The 14,633-nt window shown below is 41.1% G+C and overlaps 2 protein-coding genes across 2 annotated transcripts; both read left to right on the top strand.

Moving 5' to 3' along the window:
* The first annotated feature begins 766 nt into the window (after nt 1–766).
* Nucleotides 767–3,163, top strand: LOC134185507 (RNA-binding protein pno1-like). Its single transcript, XM_062653309.1, has 7 exons — nt 767–940; nt 1,032–1,181; nt 1,257–1,340; nt 1,518–1,578; nt 2,697–2,814; nt 2,878–2,948; nt 3,004–3,163. The coding sequence occupies exons 1-7, from the start codon at nt 806–808 to the stop codon at nt 3,069–3,071; spliced, it is 687 nt and encodes a 228-aa protein (XP_062509293.1). The 5' UTR covers nt 767–805; the 3' UTR covers nt 3,072–3,163.
* Nucleotides 3,164–3,223: 60 nt separating this feature from the next.
* Nucleotides 3,224–6,621, top strand: LOC134185506 (uncharacterized). The gene is made up of 2 exons (XM_062653307.1): nt 3,224–3,431; nt 5,851–6,621. Exons 1-2 carry the CDS (start codon nt 3,417–3,419, stop codon nt 6,604–6,606), a joined length of 771 nt encoding a protein of 256 aa, XP_062509291.1. The 5' UTR covers nt 3,224–3,416; the 3' UTR covers nt 6,607–6,621.
* Nucleotides 6,622–14,633: the final 8,012 nt, after the last annotated feature.

Raw genomic sequence — 14,633 nt, 5'->3', positions numbered from 1 at the left:
GTAAATAAATTCGATTCGACACATCAATTCCGATTCACATAATTTGATTAATATATAAATTTGATCTCACATTATGTAAATATAAAATAAGACTTGTGCTTAAAATAAATTTGACATAACAAAAATATGAAATAACAAAGTACGTGTGTATAAATGTAATTTGTCATAACAATTGGGAACTCCATTACTGTGGTGATGCAATAGAAATAAATATTATATAATAATAACAACAACAACAACAATAATAATAATAATATATTTTGTTTCATACCGCTACAGGTACAGTGCTCAAGGCCAGACAAGATACATACACTAACAAGTAAAAATAGATAGTCACAGAAGAATATATAACGAAACATAATTAATTAAATGTCTAATTCGCACGCACACGCACGCACGCAAGCACGCACGCACGCACACACACACACACACACACGCACACACACACACACACACCACACTCACAAGCTCGCGCGCGCGTCTCAGACTGTTTGTAAATGTACGTACCTAGATAGTTGCCATGTTGAAGTCATCGCATCCAGCTGCCTAGCTCAAAGCATCCTTCTAGAAACACAAAAACGTCCAAAAAAAGAGCGACGTTTGTGTTTGTTGACCGTTTGTTGACCGCCTTTCTTGTCCATGAAATTCTCTAGCACGCATTCACGATCTGTACCCGGATAGTTTGTCCGGATAGAGGATAGTGTAGCCTAGGACGAAGTACCCGGCCGGATAGTCTAGACTATCCGGGTAGGATACTTTAGACCCGGATAGTTTGGACTGGGACACCGGGACCCTACCCTCTATCATGGAAGAATCGGAGGCGATGAGAGTTGTCACGCGGAAGCGTAGAAAGGACCCCGAAGTGGCCATGGAAGCGAGCGAATCGGCGAGCTCAGCAAAAAGACCGCAATATCCACCGGTCGACGTCTCGAAAACGACAGTAGGTTCTCGACTGGAGTCATGCATGCACTCTTCCTACTGTCCATTATTGTGTAGTCCACGCGTTGTCATTTCTGTGTATGTGTATTTAGAATAGCAAGTCTGAATTTAGAAGAATAACCGTACCACCACATCGATTTTCTCCCCTCAAAGAGAGCTGGATGAAGATCTTCACCCCTGTTGTGGAGCATTTGAAACTTCAAATCAGACTCAATTTGAAGACGAAAAATGTGGAACTGAAAGTATGAAATGTGATGAATACAGCACAGAGTAGTCTAACCGAAAATATTTAATTTTTTAATTGTGTGTTCATGTAGACTTCAGAGGTGACAACTGATCCTAGTGCATTGCAGAAAGGAGCAGATTTTGTTAAAGCATTTATGTTGGGATTTGAAGTTGATGTGTGTGTGTGTGTGTGTGTGTGTGTGTGTGTGTGTGTGTGTGTGTGTGTGTGTGTGTGTGTGTGTGTGTGTGTGTGTGTGTGTGTGTGTGTGTGTGTGTGTGTGTGTGTGTGTGTGTGTGTGTGTGTGATCTATATATTTGAGGGGTTAAACTCTAACGTATTTTGGTGTTTTCAGGATTCATTAGCTTTAGTTCGCTTAGATGATCTTTATCTCGATTCTTTTGAGATTCAAGATGGTGAGTTTTAATTGTTATAGATGTACGTCATTTAGGCGGCAACTTGTTTTACTGGGCAGTTTTGTTTCTTTGGTGTGTTACAACTGCCTTTCCAAGTTTAGCAATGCTGACATTATTGATGATCTTCGGCATTGTTGTGTCATATGAGAACCGGGCACGACAGTGCGAGAGGGTCCGGTACGAGGCTATATAGCCCAGTCTAGCCCATGCCACGCTATGCCCGTTATAATTATTAATTATGTGACATAGTTAATTTATTTGCATCTACCGTTTGTCAGCTTAGCTATTTTATAATTACAGGAGCAGCTGAATGTCTTGCTTGCTTGTTGTTTCTTACTAAAAAGTGCTTGTGCTAGATACCTACTTTCGTATGCACATATATTATGTAATTTTATTTATTACCAGTGTTCGACCAATACTTGTACATGTATCGGTATTGGTATCGGCACTGACACTGGGATTGGACAGTAGTATTGGTATCAGTACAACTTTGCTTACCAATGGGCCTACCTCGCACATGGGTTTAGGCTGCTGGAGGATTCAGAAAAGGGGTGTAGACAAGACAAGCAGCAGTCAACGATACAAAGCGATGCAAACAGGACAGCAGTATGTCTTCAATCATCCTCGGGCTCGGCAACTTCATCATCTTATTGGGAAGATGGTTGCCGTAGATAAGCAAAGTACTAATGTTGAGGTGAAGACAAGGCTTTTATTTTGAGTCAATGCTCTTTCTGATTTAATTAACAGTTATTGGTATTAGTATCAGTATCTGCTGATACTGGGAAACCGAGGTATTGGCGGTTGGCAAAACTTGGTATTGGTGGAAGACCTTTCTAGAGTGCATGCAGTTTATGGTCACTTTATCAGGTTACAGAAGTTGTTCGTAGCATTGCGTAGTATCCCTTTATTTTATTAGGGATACCCATTGAATTGTCTTGTCAGTTGATGTCTGGCAGACACATAGGTGCATGGTGTTGGAAATACATGCTGCATATGTTTAGATTTGCCTTCATGTGAGCAATTGATTTGTTGTTGTTGTTGTTGTTGTTGTATTAACAGTATCATGTGGGTTCTGTTTGTGTCTAAGTACATGTATACATAGGATGTCCTCTTTGTAGTGAAGCCTTTGAAGGGTGAACATTTATCAAGAGCTATCGGTCGAATAGCTGGCTCGGGTGGAAAGACAAAGTTCACAATCGAAAATGTGACCAAGACTAGAATAGTACTAGCCGACAGGTACAGACTTCTTCAGACACTGATTTGCCTTTAAATTAACAAAATATTACGTCACCTTTACAGCAAAATTCACATTCTTGGAGCATTCCAGAATATCAAGATTGCTAGACGAGCTGTCTGCAGTCTTATCTTAGGTTTGTGATGTTGTCATTTTTAATATTAATGATATGATTTATCTATTTCTGTTAGGGAGTCCACCTTCGAAAGTTTATGGTGCGATGCGGACAGTGGCAAGTCGGTCATCAGAGAGATTTTAATGTCTTTTCTATTGCAACGACATTGCTTGCTAGAAATCTGGAGATACATGCTACTATAGTGTCATTTGTGATTAAGATCATTAATTGCCGAGCGCCGGTCTTGCCACGCGAGGCGAATAAATCACAGTATGGATGATATGAGTGTTAGCAGAGAGCCAACTGGGCGAGGGATAGGCACACACGGCCTTGCGATTGGTTTCTTCAACACCGTCAATTTTAGCGTCGGTAATTGGCTTCCTCAATCTACCGCGTTCTTTCTACAATGCCGGCGTGCTGGTCTCGTGCATAACTCTGGCCGTTATCGCTTTCTTCAACGTTGTTACGACCATTTGGCTTGTAGAAACTATGTCCAGAGCTCAGGTGAGTAGGTGTGTGGGTTGCACAGCTACAGATGTAATTTGTCAGGTCGTTTTCGACACTTGGTTAGCTGCATAGTCAGGAGCATTGTTTTTGGGGGCCATGGAAGTAGCCTACCACGGGCGAGTTTGAGCCATGGGAGAGTCATGGACCCCCAAACCTTTGGGGCGTATTGTATGTCTTGCGAGCCATATATTTTATTCATTAATTGTGAAACTGATACTACACTAGAGTACATGCATGCGCGTGCGTGCACGTGTATGTGTATCTCTACTTGGTTGCTGCTGCATGCGCGTACAACTGTACTTATATAATTATGGGGGGGGGTTTGGAGGGGTGGAACGACCCAATTGACCCACTTCACTGTTCAGTCCAAGGTCCGTTCCGTACCTCTGTATAAGACCAATCTGCATGCAATATATATATATATATATATATATATATATATATATATATATATATATATATATATATATATATATATACAGTGGGTAAATCTCACCACTCTACATCTGCTGCTAAATCTAATCTATCATTTAATATTCTAGCATTAAACTGTCAAATACGAACAGATAATTGTTCTAACAAATTACTAAACGCTTGACTAAATGAAAGTCTGGTTTTTGTCATCGTTTTAGAGGCAATTATTCTTAGTGTAGCTAAACTAGCAGGTGTCCAAAAACCAAACGTTTCAACTATCAAAGGGTAGAAACATCCGCCTGCAGCTTCCACGTCTGCCATATGATGAGCATCTTTTTTCTTCCTCTCCAGCAAATGCAGCAGCTCCAGCCAAAGTTGAAGATGATATAATGTACGAAGGCTGCATCGTATTCCAAATGGAAACATCAAAATAAGCTGACTATATATATATATATATATATATATATATATATATATATATACCCTCTTGTGGTGGAATCATACGGAGTGTGGGCTGCACATATGTAGTCTGGAGGTGTTGAGATCAATCGTAAAGAAGTCTCTTCTATCATCTGGCTTGTCTCTGAGCCAAGCTTCCAGGCAATTTCACGAACAGTTATCTGTTCGTTTGTGGCAGTATAACTCAAGAATGATTAGTGACAGATTGGACCTTGTGATTGTTGACTATCTACTTAGTTATTACGATATTGCGACTTAGACTCTTTGTGCTTCCATCCTTAGGGCGGATATGTGTTATCTGTATATATATACCAACTATATATATATATATATATATATATATATATATATATATATTTTTTTTTTTTTTATATATATAATATATATATATATATATATATATATATATATATATATATATTTTTTTTTTTTTTAATATTATACATATATATTATATTATAGGTCCCATAGGGGACTAGCAGTACCATCTATATATATATATATATATATATATATATATATATATATATATATATATATATATATATATATATATATATATATATTTGCTCCAGCTATAGAAGCTATAGCTGCGAAGTGCTGGCCTGGGTCCCATGTTCAAGTATATAGCTAGATCGATGTAAGCAGATTTAGACTCCAAGACTGCAAGGCGTGAAATGTGCAGTGTACATCACATTCAGTACTACATTATGCTGTACTATGCATATTTACCAATGTCTTTCAATAGAACTGGTAATTAATATATACATTACTGATTAGAATAGAGCATTTTGAACTGACTGGGAGGTCCAGCGACTAGAGCACTGAAGAACCAACCCACAAAATGCCCCAGGTAATGAGGGGAATGTCTTGGCAGGCGTTTGCTATCACCTATGGAACAGATTTTTTAGTAATATGACAAAGTCTGTCTTGAAATTGCTTTAGCTGGTTAACCTAAGGCACACGTGTGCTAGGGTTACAGTAATACTGCTGTAGACCAATAACCTGCCAATTGGATTGCATAGCATGCTGCATGCCCTCATTGTTAGCACTGGTGGTAATTAGCATGCCAGGTGATGTGATAATGTGGCTGGTAGTTAATTAGCAGCTGTTCTGTGCTGTTACTGTAGAAATCAGTCCTAGCAGCCAGGGTTTAGCACTTTACTGCTTCTTCATTTTGAATTTTGTACTACAATACAGTAATAGCAACAGTTCTGATTTGATTATACAACATGACAGTAGGAAAGGAAACAGTGTGTTCCTATTGATTATTATTTAATTAAAATTTAATTATTGAGACAGCAAATTGCATTGATAGAGTCTAAACAATTGAAGAGAAACATTTCAATACAAAATTACAAAACATTTGTTAATTGTCATATTGAATATTTCTTGTGCAATTTATATACTATTATAATATGGTACGCTACACTGTGATCGAGGCACTCTCTGCATGTCAGATCATTGTCTTTGTGATGCAAAAATATTGTCTACAATCTGTATCTGAAAGCGGAGTACATTGTCTAAATGATGTTTTGCTTAGGCACTAGAATACAGTGGAAAGATGATCACACATAGTTTTTTGGACGACTCAGATAATCAGAAGTTGCTGGAAGAAATCAATGATGAGGGACAGGAAGATGACGAAATCAGCTTACCTACTATGCCTGAATATATTATTAGATCAGACAGGAAGTTTGATGGTCCGGAAATGTGCGAAAGCTTTCATGGCAAAATAGCGAAGTACATATACTTAGGTATTATGGTTTTGGGAGTCTTTGGATTTGTGGATCCAGGGCACTGTGGCTGCGACTGCATGGACATACCTCTTAATGTGGAAATATTTGAAAAGTGTACAAGGGACAATCTAGAGAACATTTCTCTTCATCCTGAGGGAATGTGTTGGAATACCTACAGCCTGTGTATTCTGCTGTATGCACTGATTGTTGTGCCGCTGTCATGTCTCGAGCTGAGTGAGCAGAAGTGGTTTCAAGTCGTTCTCAGTGTTATGCGACTGTTTCTTATTTTTAGTATAATAATATACTGTGTGGTGATGAAACTGATGGGATCAAGTCCTGTTCAAGACGAATCCGTTTCTGACAAGACTATTTCATCGAATAACTGGATTGGTGGATCATCGGCAGGATGGTTGGCTGCCATTCCTGTCTTTGCATTTACTCAATCAATTCAGGTCAACATTCCGACTCTCACTCAACCGATCGAGCCCAAAAGGAAACTGAGAGAATTCTACACTCGTGCATTGTTGACATTGACGGTACTGTATGTGGTTCTGGGTTAAATGTAGATAAAAGTCTTGCTACACACAGCTTCAGTATTAATTTGTTCAATTAATACATCAACTTTAAATATACAAACTGTGAACTAAGTCAGAATCTAGAACCTTAAATATTTGACAACAACGATACCTTCTATATTAGTCTCGCGTAGCCAGGCCTTCTATACTTACCTTAAATTGCCGGCTGTGTTAAGATTTCCGTCCGTCCGTGCGTGCACGTGACCAGGTCGTCCATAAGTCTCTAGTTGGCATGCACGTGCACATCAATGCACCTACAGCGATATCTCAAGTTGCTAGTTCAGAACTGCAGGCTCGTAGACTAGCCTGCAGCTGAGTCTGCAATCGTCTCCAACTAATGTTGAAGTGAATCTCCTTCGTACATCAACAACGTCAGGCTGGTCAACAGATTGGTTACGAATACGTACGCGCAATGCACAGTCGAGTGCCACCGCACTGATATCACTTTCGTCGTACAAGTTCTAGAGGTATTCGAGTGTCTCCATGGCTATATAAACGGTTATATAAAATTATTGCACCCTATTAGAGAAAACTTATGAGAAGAATGTAGTATATAAGATGTTGTGTACGTGCAAAGCAGACGATTGGTACAGTACCGTACCGTCACTTGCCACGAACAGCCAGAGGTCATTCAATGTCCTCATTGTCGGATCAGTATCCACTATGACGACGAGTGTTGGTATTGCGCCCTCCATCCTGCGAAAAAATTAAGATGGATCGAACCCATTCCTAAAAAATGTGACTGCGCAGCAAAATTTAAAAAGGTCTACGAATGGGAATACGTATGTGTGGGATGTGGTAGCATCTATAATATATATATATATATATATATATATATATATATATATATATATATATATATATATATACATCGGCTTTGTGGTGACTCGAATGCAAGACCAGAAGATGTATACCATCCAGATTTTGAGAGAGGGCGACCGACTTACTTTGACATCACAATAAGAAATTCTCTCCAACCAACATATATGGTAAAGGCAGCTTGTCAAGCAGGGGTTGCGGCAGAAGCTGGAGAAAGAGAGAAAGAGAGCTCATATAAAGACATTGTTAGTGAGAATGGAGGTGTGTTTTATCCACTAGTTGTTGAAAGTCTGGGCTTGTGGTCGCCGTCTAGTCTCCAGATTTAAAAATCAATCTGCAGAAGAACAACATTCCACAGTCACCTCACAATGAGCCAGGCCTCGTCCTATTTCCACCAACGGCTTTCTATTAAATTCTGGTTGTATAATGCAAAGATAATTCTAGAGAGATTGTCTGTAGATTGCTCTGATGACGTTCTAGACTTTTTGTAGAGTGGGGGGTTGGGTTGGTTTTGGGTTAGTTTTTAGAAAGATAATAAAAGTATATATATATATATATATATATATATATATATATATATATATGTGCATGTATGTATGTATGTATGTATGTATACGATGTAGAACGCCCGAGAGCGGGGCCAAATACCCACTACCTCCAAAGATCTAAATACGACATTATATACCACCTCGAAAAATCAATTGGAACGCTTCGATCTCACCGAGTGTGACAACAGGACTGTCGCGATAAAAATTCGACAGATAGAGACAATATTGTATAGCCTCCACCACAGAAAACTCATCAAATTGGCTTCTAGTCTATCCAAGATATTCACGCGAATGGGTCTTCCAGAGCAAGCTCAACGCTGTGCCCCCACCGACTAAATGACGGTCACCAAATACGAGCAATATGGAACACCATCGAAGATCTTATCCAGGGTGGTGAAGTTCTCTAAAGACATCCAACTGTTAAACATATCGGGATTAATTAATGATACCCCAACTTTTGCTCTGGCTACGCCGCTGCAGGCAGGCAGGCAGGCAGGCAGGCAGGCAGGCAGGCAGGCAGGCAGGCAGGCAGGCAGGCAGGCAGGCAGGCAGGCAGATAGACAGACAGACTTATTTTCAACCGTTTGACTCTTTGTCGTAGTGTTGTAGTGACTTTTAGGTTCCAATTTGTCTTAGAACTTGCTGATTGCTAGCCTATTGTAGACTGTAATAATGTTTTGTATAAGAAATATATGTATTGAGTCAATAACAGACAGACAGATAGACATATATACATACAGGAAGTTAGGTAAGCTGGCAAGCAGACTGCACGGTAAACTATCGTGTCCATGGGTCTGGTACCGCGTTGCACGCTCTGATCGTGGCTAAATAGTTATATTCTATATAGTATTGTAGTAGATACGGGATTTTGGTTTGATCCAGGAAATTATCTTAGTTGTGAAGCGCGGAACTAAGAACAAGTTGCAGTCACTGCATTGGCGGTGAGGATGACGAAGCCATGGACCCTCTCCGACGGCAACAGCAACAGCGCGTTCGGTCGCCTGGATCTCTAAGAGGAGACCACCGATGATTGGTCCCACTATACAAAGAAAGGATGACGTCCTATTTTGAAGCCAACAGAAACGCGATATACTTGACGCACTGACGTAGCGTGGTCCTCAAGTTTGAGGGAGCTGATAAATTAGACCGAAACCACGCGCATTTCTCACATGCAAAGCCACGCCCAGTTTCAACTTTTCTAAATTTTTAGCTCGCAGTTTGTAGACTTGTAAGTAAATAGTATCAATTTTAGGTTACATATATACTGCGGAACTGAGTGCGGTCAGTGTGTGTATAAAGAAGTGGAAACACTGCACAGTCCATGCCAAAAAGGTTTTCATGGCTCGCTGCGATGGTCAAATTAATTAAGTGGCATCTCGATGACAATAGATTTTAGAAGACCAATGCAGTGCAAACAGCGTTGACCAATTTTAGCATTTCGTAGTATAGCGAGCAATATAGGTCTATAGCTATAGAGTTAGCTAGAATAACATGTAGAGAAAGTACCGTGGAGTGCAAGCAAATCATTAGGTAGCTATATAGCAGAGCCGCAGAAGATTCCATTATCCGGTCAGTCGGGTTGTCGACCTTAACTAGACTTACTTGAAAGATAATTGATGGATAGGCTTCTGCATGCCTTTTTGATGCTGTCTTCTTTGACTCTGCCATTGCCGAATAGCGTAGAAAAACGCTTCAAATAAGTGATGGTCATGCGCACTTTACGTTGTCCACGACTTCTCGGCACTGGTTTTATCATGCTGAAATGATGATTTGTATTGTCAAAGAGATATAGTCAATTAATTAACGTCGTCAATCGTCAACATAATACTCTGAGATTAAGTGGACTGTCACTGTTTACTAACGTAAAATTATAGTTCTGCTTGAAACGGAGTGACACGTCCAGAACGTTGGGGGACTATAGCCTCCACCAGCTCTTCCCCTCGACGCTACGCCGGTGATTTGTGAATTGATAAACATTTGACATAACTGGAGAAGAAATATTGATGATTCTCAGACCACAAAGTTTAGGAGGAAGAGCAAGCATATTGCTTTCTATACTTGAAGGAGCTGAACGACCAGTCAGAGCAGGAATCAATTTTGATTTTATTACGTTTTCTAACGGTTTGATGACTTCAGAAAGATGCTCATTCGTTCTGGCCGTATAGGTCCATCTTCCAACAATACCATGTAAATGCAGTGTGCAGCATGTGGCTGTGACTGAGCAAATATAGAAAGCTTTTCAATTTGAATAGTTGACTCTTTGATCTTGGCTTGCAAAAAGTCACGACAAAATTTGTCATTTCCTAGTGGAGCGCCAAGACAATTTTTCCCTCTTGTAGTGATGTTTACCTTGGTGCCAAGAAATTTCTTTTTTTGCTTCTTCGAAACTTTCAGGTTTGACTATAAGCCAAGATTTACAGCCGTTAAGGTAAATAACCAAATTTGGGTCCAAGAGAACTCAAATTATTCCACCACTGCCTGAGTGATGCCAGCTTTCTGCCACCAGCAGCGTCATCCTCGTACCATACTTGACAAAGACCGTTTGTTTTGACTTTGTCGGCATACACTGCCATTGCTAGCGGATCACCCCGTGTGGTACCTTCTTGAGACAATAAAGTTTCTCCTCCCACGAATAAGTAAGATAGTCTTCGATAAGCGTTAACTAGAATTGGGTGAATAGCTGGACACAGAATGGAAATATTTGTGAGAGCAGCCTGACGGTTTAATTAAGCTGTTGAACTCATTGGTTGCATCAACTAGTAAAACATCGTCTGTGTCAGGGATTGCAAAGATGGAACGCATGGAGTGAATAACAGCCTCACATTAAACCTTTTTCCCGGCACTGAGTTGCATGGCTCCTGCAACTGATTGGATCTCAGATGCAATTGCAGATATAACTGCCTTTCCAATAATTCTGCGTACTGTCTCACATACTCCAAGAGGACGGACCTCACTCAGTCAAGATTCTTGTTTAGAGGTATGAGACGACAAGCAAGGAATGCAGCTGTACTTCTGGAATCTACAAATTCAGTGCATAAGCGACGTGTCAAAGCGGCTAAGGCATTACAGAATGTTTAGAAGAACTCTTGAACGATGAACACAAACGTTTCCATGCAATCAGAAGCTGTTATGCCCCACGGACCAGCACCGCCTTTTGATTTCAAAGCCATGCGTCGAATAAAATCTACATTAATAGTTTCAAATAAAACGGGATGAACTGAAGGAGATTGAAAGTTAGAATCTGCAACGGCGCCTGAATAAATAGGTGATGAAGTTGGATGTTTGTCTTTGAGAACTTGACGTACTGTTTGCTTCTTGGTATCAGAGACTTGGTCATCAAGAGACAGAAAACCACAGTTATTCTCATCAACAAGAAGACGATCAACTACTACTACGACTACCTACATGTGTACAGAGCAACAGTGTACAGTACTTTGAAGGCATACACACTCAGATATCTAGATCATAATCAATTGCAATAATTATCGTATAAACACTATATATAAGTAAGGTAGGCTAGATTGTTGACAAATACGAAACACATAAAAAGGTCAAAGAGCAGCAACTGGCACAGTATTAGACTTCTTGAATACGCGATCTGGACACATCATTATAAAACGTTCTAGCTAGAAGACCTCAGCACAGGATGCATTGTACGTACACTAAACAATCGATCCACTAAAACGGTAGAGCTCATCATGCACACCGGGCAGGTGACCGGTGTAGCGTCGGGGGGGGGGGGCTGGGGGGCTGGGGGGCTGGGAGGCTAGGGGGGCTGGGGAGGCTCTAGCTCCAAACATTTTGGGCGTGTCACTCCGGTTCAAGCATGAACTCTAGGTTACTAAACAATCTGCTTGATCTTAGAGTGGCATGTAATGGTGACGACGACGTTTTTACCTCTTTCATAATACGCATTATCATTTCAGTATTATCTAAACAGTGTCGAGAAGTCATGGACACGTGAGGTGCGCATGCCCATCACTGTTAACTATGACGTTTGCTACGCTATCCGGCAATGGCTGAGTCAAAAAACGACCGCATCAAATAGTGTAGAAGCCTCTATTTTTCAAGTAAGTGTAGTAAGGTCGACATACATCTTGAGATCAATCGGCAAGCCGCCACTTCATACCTATTGTCGGTACCGCATGCGTGGAATCATTGCTACAAACAGGAGACGAGACAGTTCACAAGCAACTGGAGTTTACAGTTACGAAACTAAGCCTAAGTCTTATCGAATTAGACACAATTTTGGAAAGCGGCATCTACCTCGATCGTCTTTTTTTGCAAGTCCGCAAGCAACGCACCGGTACATATGATCTCAAATCACAAGTCTCTCCAAGCCGCCTGCAAACAACTCACACGGGAGTTTCCTGACTTATGAAGGATGAACTAGGATGCTTGAAAGACTTTCAGTTGGAGATAAAGTTTAAACCGGATATCACACCGGTCTTTCACAACTCATGCTGTGCCATTTGCAATTCAGGACGACTTATCTCATGCAACGACAAAGGCAGTGATTGGAGCTTTTGGAAGCAAGTACAATTTAACGATTGCGGGACTTGAGCCATTCCAGTTCGAAAGCCACTTTCACGTAGTCACCCAAATGGAGGTATACGGGTATGTGGAGATTATATTCAGTGACGGTGAAATCAACGTTGGAGACACATTGCCAACCCTTACAACTTCTGGAAGATCTTATGCACAAGGTAGGAGGCGGCTACTATTTTTTGAAGATTGATCTAGCGGATGCATATATTAACCAGATTGAATTTGCACCACAAAGTCAGCAGCGTCTTGCACTCAGTACACTCTTTACAAACTCGCTTTCCATACGGTATCAGCTCAGCACAGGATACTTCCAAGAGATCATGGAACAGCTGACCAGCGATCTCTCAGGAGTAGCTGTCTACCTTGACGACATACTCGTAAACGACAAAGATGCCGAAGATTATTTGCACAATTTCTGAGAATTATTGAAGAGACTGGACAGCAACGGCCTCCGATGTCGACTTGACAAATGTGTCTTCGCGGGCAGCCCAAATCACATATCTAGGATACATCCTGTCACGGGACGAATTAGCCAAGGGATCAAAGGTGGACATGGTAATGCAAATGCCACCACCAAAAGACGTTCTGGCTCTTAGGTAACTTCTAGGATCAATTCAGTTTTTATCGCAAGTTTTTACCAGATCTAGCAATGTTCATGGAACCATTGACACGCCTAACCAGAAAGGACACTCGTTGGAAGTGGACCGCAGCAGAGCAGGACGCATTCGACAAATTGAAGTCAATGCTGAACAAAGACACCGTTCTGACTCACTTTGATCCTTCCTGTCCGATGGGCATCTCATGCGATGCATCAGAAGTTGAAATCGGGCCAGTACTTTTTCATCACTACTCAGACGGAAGCGAGCAAGCGAGCGACTGATTGCCACTGCATCTAAAATGTTATCACCAGTGCAAAAGAAGTATTTGCAAATTCAAAAGGAGGCTTTATCCATTACTTTTGCTTTGCACAAATTTCATCAATTCTTTTACGGGCAACAGTTCATACTGGTGACCGACCATAGACCTGTTCTTGCCATGTTTGGGCCACACAAGGAGACGCCTGTTTTCGCAGCAAATCGAAAGATTCTGCATGAAGGCCATTTGGAATGCAAAGGATGAAACAACTGCCACGAACAGCAGTCTACTGGCTGAAGAACGACGCAGATATCCAAGACAGTTGTCATCAATGCACTGCCTGCGCCGACACCAAAACAAACCTGCAAAGTCTGCCAACCATCTTTGGACGCTGCTGGAGAAACCCTGGAGTAGGATACACATCGACCACACCATCGATTTCATGGGACACCATTAACTCATGTCATAGACGCATACTCCAAATACTCATGTATCCATGCGACTAATTCTACCTCTACAAAGACGACTACACAATTGTTAGAAGAAGACTTCTCACACTTTGGCTACCCGCACGCCATGGTTTTGGACAACGCCACAACCTTTTCATCACAGGAATTCAAACCTGGTGTCATGAAAGAGGAATGGTGCATCTGATGGGAGCACGTTATCATCCAGCCACCAATGGTGCTGCTGAGAGACTTGTTCAAACATTTAAGCGTTTCTTTAAAAAGTCAAAGAAACCTCTTAAGGAAGCCCTTCAGGAATTTCTTATGCAATACAGACGTTTGCCTTTAGCAAGCAGATATTCACCTAGCGAATTTTTCAACAATCGGCAGATGCGAACAAAGATTGATACGCTGCTACCATCACTGGTCCATGAAGCTCAGGAACACCAAGCTCGAGAAACCACGAAGTCACAGGCCAAAGAGTTATAAAGCACTGTCCATAATGTCCACGTGCACTACAGAGTAGGAACACCATGTTATGCACTCTACTTTCGGCCAAAACGCACTAGTGAGCCTAGATGGGTTCTAGCAACCATAATCAAGGTACACTGTTCCCGGAGCGTGAATGTAAGGGAACATTCTCTGGACCTATCTGGCAGTGTCACGTAGAACAGCTACGAGTCAGTTATAGATGTTGAACAGACGAGGACATCAGATCAGCCGGTTCACCAGAACTTACCATACTATGGACCTGACAACCCGTGACGATCTACCAAGATTAGGAAACGGAAAGCAA

The sequence above is a fragment of the Corticium candelabrum genome, chromosome 10, assembly GCF_963422355.1.
Source record: "Corticium candelabrum chromosome 10, ooCorCand1.1, whole genome shotgun sequence".
Classification (NCBI taxonomy): Eukaryota; Metazoa; Porifera; class Homoscleromorpha; order Homosclerophorida; family Plakinidae; genus Corticium; species Corticium candelabrum.
Note: the sequence above shows the minus strand (reverse complement) of the source record. Positions and strands in the feature narration are given on the sequence as shown.